At 48.0% G+C, this 8,818-nt stretch overlaps 1 protein-coding gene across 1 annotated transcript; it reads right to left on the bottom strand.

The window, feature by feature from the left end:
• Positions 1-1,856: 1,856 nt before the first annotated feature.
• On the bottom strand, positions 1,857-8,442 carry LOC115314062 (the record flags this gene model as incomplete). The annotated part of the gene is made up of 2 exons (XM_042289199.1): positions 1,857-1,883; positions 7,285-8,442. Coding segments are annotated over 2 exons (1,185 nt in total), but the record flags the coding sequence as incomplete, so codon positions are not given.
• Between the last annotated feature and the right edge of the window lie 376 nt (positions 8,443-8,818).

Here is an 8,818-nt window from a genome sequence, read left to right as displayed (position 1 = left end):
CTTCGTAAAAATGCAGGCAATCTACGTTCAGCTGGAAAATTTAGAATTATCTTTAACCAACCAGCTCAGCTCCAGGCACTCGCCACTTAGTTTTGTAAGCTTGCATATCATGCCGGAGTCAGGCCGGTGTCACACTGATTATACAAAAGACAAAAAAAAGAAAAAACAGCCTGTAGACATCGATCGAGTGCGACTCACCGTCGAATCTGTGTTCCATAAGCCGCGTTCCAAGCTATTTCTTGAAATTGTTGCCGTGCGCACATACAAACTAGGAATGTTGTGTTGCTCAGAATCAAAGTTTGCAAGCTGTAATCGTAGGATCCGTAATGTGTGACCCCAGCTTTAGGAGTTGGCGCAGTATTAGCACTGGGGCCCTCAACATCCTCAGGTCTGCAGCTCTCCCTTCCCCAAGTTCGTTCCTATGATCATAAATCAATGGCTCTCTTTTGTGGAAACTTTTTTAGAAACCATTTTTGACAGTACGGCTTTAAACATGATTCATTTTCCAGATTGCACTGAGCGGCTTCTGCATTCAAAGCAATGTTCTATGTTTCTGTCAGCATTCTTGGATCATGAGCTATTAGCGGCTAAATATTTCGGCTGCGGATATAAACCCGTGGAACCGCAGAATTAGCCTTAATATTTGTGATCCTGTCTAGTTAGGAAGAGTTGCTGAGAACGAGTTTGGTGCAGTGATTTGTACACCCCCTTACCCCCCTCCCGTAATTACCTCCAGGTTATGTACGACAACCACCCCCCTTCCCCAAAAAAAAAAATTATTGAGCAATTTATATAAATCTAAAGGCGCCAACTTCCATCACCCTTCTAATTATTCCGAGGTTGGGCGCAACACCCTCCTAAATTTCTTGAGCAACGTATACAGACCTAAGGCCACCCCTTCCCCCTCCCCCCCCTTCCCCTTCCCCCCCTCCCCCAGAAAAATTGCAATACACACTGACTTAGAATTCTGGATGATTCCATGGTTTGGTAGAGTCTGGAGAGAGTACACCGGAAATCTAAATTCGTCACTTGCCCAATACCACCACCATGAAACTTGATGTTCCAAGTGTCCTACATCTTTAAAGGCAGTATTTACTGGACGCCATATTGGCGGGCATTGTTTGCAACGCGAGCTCAAAAAGGACTGCTACGCTTTGCTTTCAAAGATGATCAATCTTGACGGTGGGAACTATACGTTGTAGACGCGTTGTGCAAGCTCACTGACAGCACATGCTCAACAACAGCCGGCGCAAGCAATGGCCGCCAGTGCATGCAACCTCTATACGAAGTGTTTGATGATTACGATACGCCAGCGACTCTTTCACGGCATATGAACGCCATTAAGCATACGGTACATGTTGGATGAGCCGCATTTTTATTGGTTGTCTTTTCGTACCATAATACCGTCGCTGGTGACTCCGCAAAAGATATTTGACAGTCGACGCAGCTCCGAATATTTTGTAATTGCACTGAACCTGCCTGTTTACTGCAACAGCGTCGTCGTACCTGCGAAATCGCAACTAAATTCGCACCATGTGAAACCGTCCTCTTTTCTGCAAGTTGCCAAGAACGATATAATATGTTTCGTTTTTCCTTCATGTATTTTGGGCGAAGCACCTTTCATAAATATTGGCATATCTCATGCACGATAAATGCCACTGTTGACACGCCAACCTTGATTTGCAGTCAATGGTCCTGCATTGACGTTCCTGATGACAGGTACCTGAATGAAAACAAAACATTGCTGTGTATATTAATGTCTGGAAGCGAGAAACTAGTAATGAGTTCTTCCTATAAACCTGTTTAATTTGAGCTCGTATTCACTCTAAACGTTGCGGTTTAAAAAGAAGGTCATTCTACTTGAAAGTGATAGCAAGCCGCGCCTGCAACGAAATGGGCTCTCTCACGACATGCTGCTTCGTGAGCTTCGTTTCCACGAGGGCGTGGAGTCTTTCAAAAGGGTTGGGCCTCATCCGGTAATATCTTAGAAACTGCTCCGGGTCTCCATGAAGCATAAAAAGGGTCAGCAGAGAAAAAGTATCCCAGAAACCTGCTCGCGGAAAAACACAAGTCGACTTACCGATGAGTAAAACTCCGATTCCGTGGCTCTGTTTTGCCAGCACGGCCGGAACCACCAACGCCGCGAGTTTCCGTCTAGGAGCAGCAGTTTTTTCTTCCGCAGAACTAGGTATTTCTTTTTTACAGAGCACACGTAGCAGAGCGCGTTGAAAACTCTAGAATACACAGAAAGAATAAAACACATTAAGGAAGAACACAGACACACACAGAGCAGCCTGAACTCGTCATCATCTAGAGTATCGGCCATCATGCTCTACGAAAGACAAGGCACGCTGCTGCTTGCACTCTTTCAATATGAAACATCGTCCACGTGACGAAGCCACCGGGACGATTGTTCGCTTTACGCGACATGCCAAGCAACGCAACAACTAGCTTGCTCAAGCAGTTATGAGCTGCATTTGTCCCGGTGTCCTTGTCATATTCGTTGCATTCTTTGTTTTCGTCGTTTTCGTTGCGGCGAACACAGCAGATGCAGATGTCTCAATCAGCCCTAAATATAAATATAGCACGTACTTTTTGCCAGAACGTAACAAACTAATAATTTTTTTTCTTTTAATATTTTTTTAGATATTGAAGATAGTTACCTCAAACAAATCCAATGCTTCCGACCATGTGCTTCGCAAAACTCGCATGTGTTCTCAAACAATGTGAAGGGGAATGTGAAATTTCGCATGTGCGGTTCATCGCTCCACCGATCTCGCGGAAGAAAATCGCACGATGTGAATCCGGCTTAAAGCGTGTTTCACATGCCGCGATTTCTGCCGTCGCGGCGCTCGTGCAGCTCAACCGCTGGTACTGGCAAGAGCGCTGAGACTGCAGAAATCGCGCCGCTCTAGTGCCAAAACCGCTGCATTTGAAACACGCTTAAAGCGTGTTTCACATGAAAGCCAGTGTCTCGAGGTGTCTATCAACGTCAAATTTTCTGGGTGGTGTTTTCGCTTGATACTCTTTACGGAACGATGCACACGATATACCACGAGTTTCAGCAAACGTTGGTTTAGTTTCGGCTTTTGAATGTGGTTTTAAAAACAAAAAAGCCCCCAATTATGTGCATTTTTTTTGTTTTGCGTTCAAGAGACACACTGTTATTTTCTGTATTGCGTATGTCAATTCAGTGATGTGCGCCACTAGTATGTTGTAGTTTCAGAATTTGTATTCTATCAACGAGGAAATACTATTGTTCTTTCTTTTAAGACGCTCACGGCATTGTGGTCAGCAAAGCATTTCGTCTTTAGTCTGTAGTCCCTATTTATTTGTGTCTAGAGAGCCGCGGCACCGCGGAAAGCCCGCAGCCCGCACCACAGAGGCCCGTGTGCCGCGTTATGGAACATCATAATGTGATGAGTATAGACATGCATGATGACGACGACATGGATTGTTGGTATTGGGGAGGATCGCAGTCCGATTCGCAGAAATCCAGATATTGTGGAGGCGGGTTGGGCGGGTCAGCAGCGAGCCATGGGAATCTGGCACGCCGTTCGATCGGTGCATGAAGGAGCCCCAGAAAAATGATGGCGCTGTCGCTCACTAGGGCCCACTGTGATCGAAGCATCAGGCTCCAAGGTGGTAGCCCAGTCAAAGCAGGAGCTGCCGCCTACGAGGAACCGAGGCCCAGTGCCCAGATCAAGGCACCGCCATGGCCCGGTGTGCCATCCTCTCAACGTCGTCGTCGTTGTGTTCTTTATTTATACGCGTATATATGTACAAATAAATAATATAGATATAAAGACGACAATCGAACGGCCAGTGGCGCGCCCACCGGGCACTGCCTTTGGAGAAAAAAAGCCAGCCTAAAAATCCAGAACTACCACCATCCTCACCATCATCATCATCATTTACCGTCAGATAGCCGAGATCTCCCCTACGATAGATGGCTCTCGCCAAGCCCCCAATTTAATGGGGGAAACGTCACGGCGGCGGGACGTCCAACCATTCGACCCAGAAAACCTGTCCGCGCCGAGGCTACTGTGTTTTCGAGGAGTAGAATGTAATCCCCCTAGTAAAGTATTTGGAACAGCAGTCACCCCATCAACTCTCAATCAGAAGAGCTGCCACGTGATACAGAGCCAATTATATCCCGCCAATGTCTATCCCAGCCACGACTTTGGGTTTGAAAAACACAGGGCACACGTCGAGTTTCTGACATTAGGGTTCGGCTATTCTAAAGTCACTGGATCCTGGCAAAGTAACGCCAAGCTCCGCGTGTGGTTGCCATCTTGGTCCATGACATGAGCGATTTCTCCTTGACCCCTCCGTTCTTGGTGAGCCTATCTAAATTCGCTGGTGACGGATAGCCTTATTGAGTCGTTTTTTGTATACCGAGATTTTTCTAACCACACACCGGCGAAACAGGCGTACACGTTCGTACCACTACCAAATGCTGTGTCGGTGCTTGGAGGCACTGAAAAATACGTTTACTGTCTTGAAATGCGCAAGAAGAAGAATATAATTGTAAGAGATCCATGGAAATGGGCCTGATTATTAAGTTGACTGCATACGAAGTGCCAAAGACTCTTATATTGAAGAGGAACGCTTCCAGTACGATGATGCTCCATGGTGATCTTGGCGCAACTGGTTTAGAACGACCCCCTGGAAGCTTCGAAGATTTAAATGGACCAAGATGGCGATTTCCATGGCAACGGAGGCCGTTTAGCCAATCTCCTTGCGAGGTTTGGGTCGTCTGTATGTTAGTATCCGTTTGTGTCCGGCTAGCAGGTAGGGAAAGCAATGGCGTTACTTTCCCAGGTTCCAGTGACTTTAGGCTATTCCAGCCTTCGTAGCAATACACCTATTGCTAAATTATCCAAGCATCGAAAATAGTTCTGCAAATGTAGGCCTACGCGCCCCACGTGTTCTTGCCCATATAAATATTCCAAGTACATTATCGAAAAATCGCGTCAACGAACGCGCGTGCAAAATGCCATGTGTGAGAAGCCTTTCTCTTAGAACAGCTACGGCTGCAGAAACCAGTACATGAGGCGCGTAGACCTACACTTTCGGCATTATTCTTGATGCTTGACTAATACAGCAAAATGTCTATCGGGAACCGGAATGCAGATCCAAGCACTGATTGTCATGAGCGCGAATTGTATGATCGCGCAGTGCCCATGTCCATATATAAGCCGCATTTGAGTATCGTTACAACAACTATCACGAACTTGATGACAAATCCTTTAGATCGCAGTGCAGACGACGGCAACAATGCGATGCACACAAGTTTGTTGTCACCTTTTACATTGAGAGACTGAAAGAAAACCTTCTTTTCTATCCTTACACGTACGCGGCGGCAAATAAGGTTCTTCGTCAGTGGGGGTTGCGTGTTAGTTAACGTTACTAAAACAACTGCATTAAAAAAAAATGTCTCCAATGCGCTCACGAGAACCGAACTTGACGCGATCACAACTCCGTCATTTCTACCGCAGCGGCCACTCCAGGAACTCCACAGCTGCACGTATCGGTTCGGTCGAGTTTCGCAAGGGTCGGTGGTGCTTGAGTTCCTGCATTGTCTCTCTATGGAAGCCAGAGTTGCGTATTTAGCCATCTTCAAATCCTAATATATGCGTGAAAGCCCCTCCTCGCGCGTATAGGAATCGTGGTCCATCGATGTCGGCCGCTTACGTGACTGAGCTCGGGAAAGAGCGGCACCACGAGCACTGCCGTGCACGGAAAACAGCAAATGAGGATAATGAGGCAAAAGCAGGGAACATACACCGGGGCGCGTGCGTCGTCTACATTACTTTTCGACGCAGGTTTCTTTACTCCTCACGTGATCGATCTCGGCAATAACGGTGTGGTGGCACGTGGAAAACAGACGCGGTACTCTGGCTCCCATAGGGGGCCTATAGACCATTCGATTTAGCGCTTTCTGGGCGGCACACATTTTGTTCGACAGCAGCACCTTCTCCATACATCCGGGAAATTCAGCGGGTTCGGGGGGTAAAACGAGAGAGAGGACACGCGCACGACTCCGCTAGCAGGCGAAAAACCGAAAGGTTGTCATTGTCCATCTTTGGGTTGTACCGGCGGGCTGTTCGGAACAACGAACTCTCGCTCGTGGCTGCCGTTGTGAAGTGGTTCGCGTTCTTAGAAGAGTTATGGCTACTCCAAAATCAGCCTATAGCTCTCTGTTTTATTTCGGAAAATGGTCAACTGGAATTTCTTTTTTCCGTTACTTAAATAGCAGTTCAGTCAGGCCACAGCACTACCCTCAACTACTGCATGTATTGCGGTAGGAGATCACGCTTTTATTTATTATTTCAGACTTCCACTGATGGTCGGAAAAGGTCTTCACCAGTACGAACTTTGTTATGTAAAAAAGGTACAGCAACCGGATTTACTTTTCGCCGGAGAGAGAGAGAGAGAACATGTTTATTCTATATGATAGGATTCCCGTCTATGAGTGGTGTGCTCTGAGACGAGGGGATGGGGATGGAGGGTTATAAGGAGGGGATGTGGATGACTATGGTGCTATTAAATGAAGTGATGAACCCCAGATTCCCTGATGAATTCAACCAGGGAGTCTAGGATCGCCTTTCGGTGCTGCTCCTGGCCTCTGGGGTGAGTCCAGTCGCTAAGCCTCCTTGGTTCGTCCTGAGCGGGTAATTTTTCCCACGCCGTTTTTCTGTGGTCTTCCAGGCCTTTGCACTCCCACAGTAAGTGCTTGACACCTGCCACCTTATTTTCTCTGCAGGCCTTGCAGATAGGGTCTTCTTCCTCCAGTAGCCCAAAGGCTGCCAGTTTGGCGGGCGTTAGTGCAGTGCCGGTTCTGATTCTGCGAAGTCTTGTCGCTTCCCATCTTCGATATCCATTTGGTAGTGGGTCATCCTCTGTCGGTACGAGTCCCCTGATGTAGGCTTTCCTAGCTTGTCTTGCCAGTGCGGCCTGCTCCACAGGGTCTTCCGTTTCCTCGTTGTCCTCCCGAGTGGTTGAGCCTGTCGCGGAGCTGTTGCTGCTGGCTGCCTCCGCTGCAAAACGGTGAGCCCACTCGTTCCCGGGAATCTGCGCATGGCCCGGAATCCACTCTAATGTCAGCACGATGTTCTTCGCTTTCAGCTCTCTGGCAATCGCTTTAATTCTCTTGAACGTTCTGCTTTTGGGTTTGCCGTCTCGACGCGCCCGGAGTGCTTCTTGTGAATCAGTAAAAATTCTCGCTCTCCTTGGTCCTTCCGTATTTTTCAGTATATCGATGGTCGCTTCAAGGATTGCCCTGAGTTCTGCTTCGCGCACGGAGGAGTTTTCCGGTAGTCTTGTGGTGCTTTCTCTTCCTGTCTTGGGGTCGATCCAAGCCGTGACCGTGGTTATGTCAGTCTTAGATGCGTCCGTGTATCTGATTTCCTCTTCGTGCGCGTGTTCGTCGCACCACTTCGCGTGTTGTGTTGCCGCTCGTGCTCTGCGTCCTTGGTTATGCGCCCTGGGCAGGGGTCGATGATCAACGATGTTTGTGTCCTGCCACGGTGGTGCCGGGTCTTCCAATGGAAGTCTCCCCTCTGCCTCGTAGCCCATCATTTCAAGTAGCTTTCTGCCGTGGTTCGTTCTCTCAAGCCTTTGAAAGTGCGCTATGCTCTGCACCTCCGCCCGGTCTTGAATCTGGTTCACTCCTGCATTTTTCTTTAGGTCTTTCAGGGCTGTATAATTGAGAAGTCCTGTGACAAGTCTCATAGTGCGGTGATTTAGTCGTTCTAATCGCTTCCATTGCGTTTTGGTTAGGTTGAGCCAATTACAGCTATATAGCGCCTTAGCCGTTAGTAGCGCGTTTGTCAAAATCCTGATTGTGCCTTCATCGGCTCCCCAGGACTTAGATGTCGTCTTTCGCAAGAGCTTTAGAGTCTGTCCCCATGATTTTTCTAGAGCTGGTAACCATTTCGTACTGCGGGCTGTTTCTTCGAACGTCACGCCGAGTATCTTTATTTGCTTTTCTCTCTTTATTTTCTGTCCTTGGATGTGTAAGTCTACTTGGTCCGCGACGCTTTTTCGATGATCTCTCGGCCTGGCCACGACCATGAATTGAGTCTTTTCAGGCGGCGCTTGCATGCCGACATTCTGGAGATACTCGAGGACTTCATCTGTCCCTTGCTGCATGGTTTGTTCCTGGTTAGCCATTGCTCTTCCCTTTGTCCATAAGGTGATGTCGTCGGCATATATAGTAAATCCAAGGCCCGTAACGCGTCTGAGTCTGGCTGGAAGACCAGCCATCACCATGTTAAAGAGGGTTGGTGATATTACAGCCCCTTGTGGGACCCCCTTGCTGTTGGACATCTCTGGTCCCCTTGTTTTTCCGATTTTCACTTGAAACATTCTGTCTGTGAGGAAGCTACCTATAAACCGAAGCGTTTTACCCCTCATACCACAGTCTTTGGCACCTTGAATGACTGCCCAGTGAGGAACCTCATCAAATGCCTTTTTTATATCCAGCGCTACAATAAGCCTTGGGTATATCGCATCTTTGTCGGCCACCACTTCCTCGTAAAGGAGTTCTAGACTGTCCTGGGTGCCCATTGCCTCCCTGAAACCAGTCTGCCTGGCATCAAGTCTGTCGTAAGTCTCCATGTACCACTGAATTCTATGCAGAACTATCTTCTCCATCGTTTTGCATACGTTGGATGTGAGTGAGACCGGCCTGAAGTTTTCAATCTTATCTTGCGGTTTTCCTGGCTTGGGTATAGGTGTGACCCAGGACAGCTTCCAGTGGCTGGGCAGTTCCCCTCTATCCCATATTCGGCTGTACTCTTCAAGCAAGCTC

This window comes from Ixodes scapularis, unplaced genomic scaffold, assembly GCF_016920785.2.
Source record: "Ixodes scapularis isolate PalLabHiFi unplaced genomic scaffold, ASM1692078v2 PGA_scaffold12__126_contigs__length_90152505, whole genome shotgun sequence".
Taxonomy (NCBI): domain Eukaryota; kingdom Metazoa; phylum Arthropoda; class Arachnida; order Ixodida; family Ixodidae; genus Ixodes; species Ixodes scapularis.
Note: the sequence above shows the minus strand (reverse complement) of the source record. Positions and strands in the feature narration are given on the sequence as shown.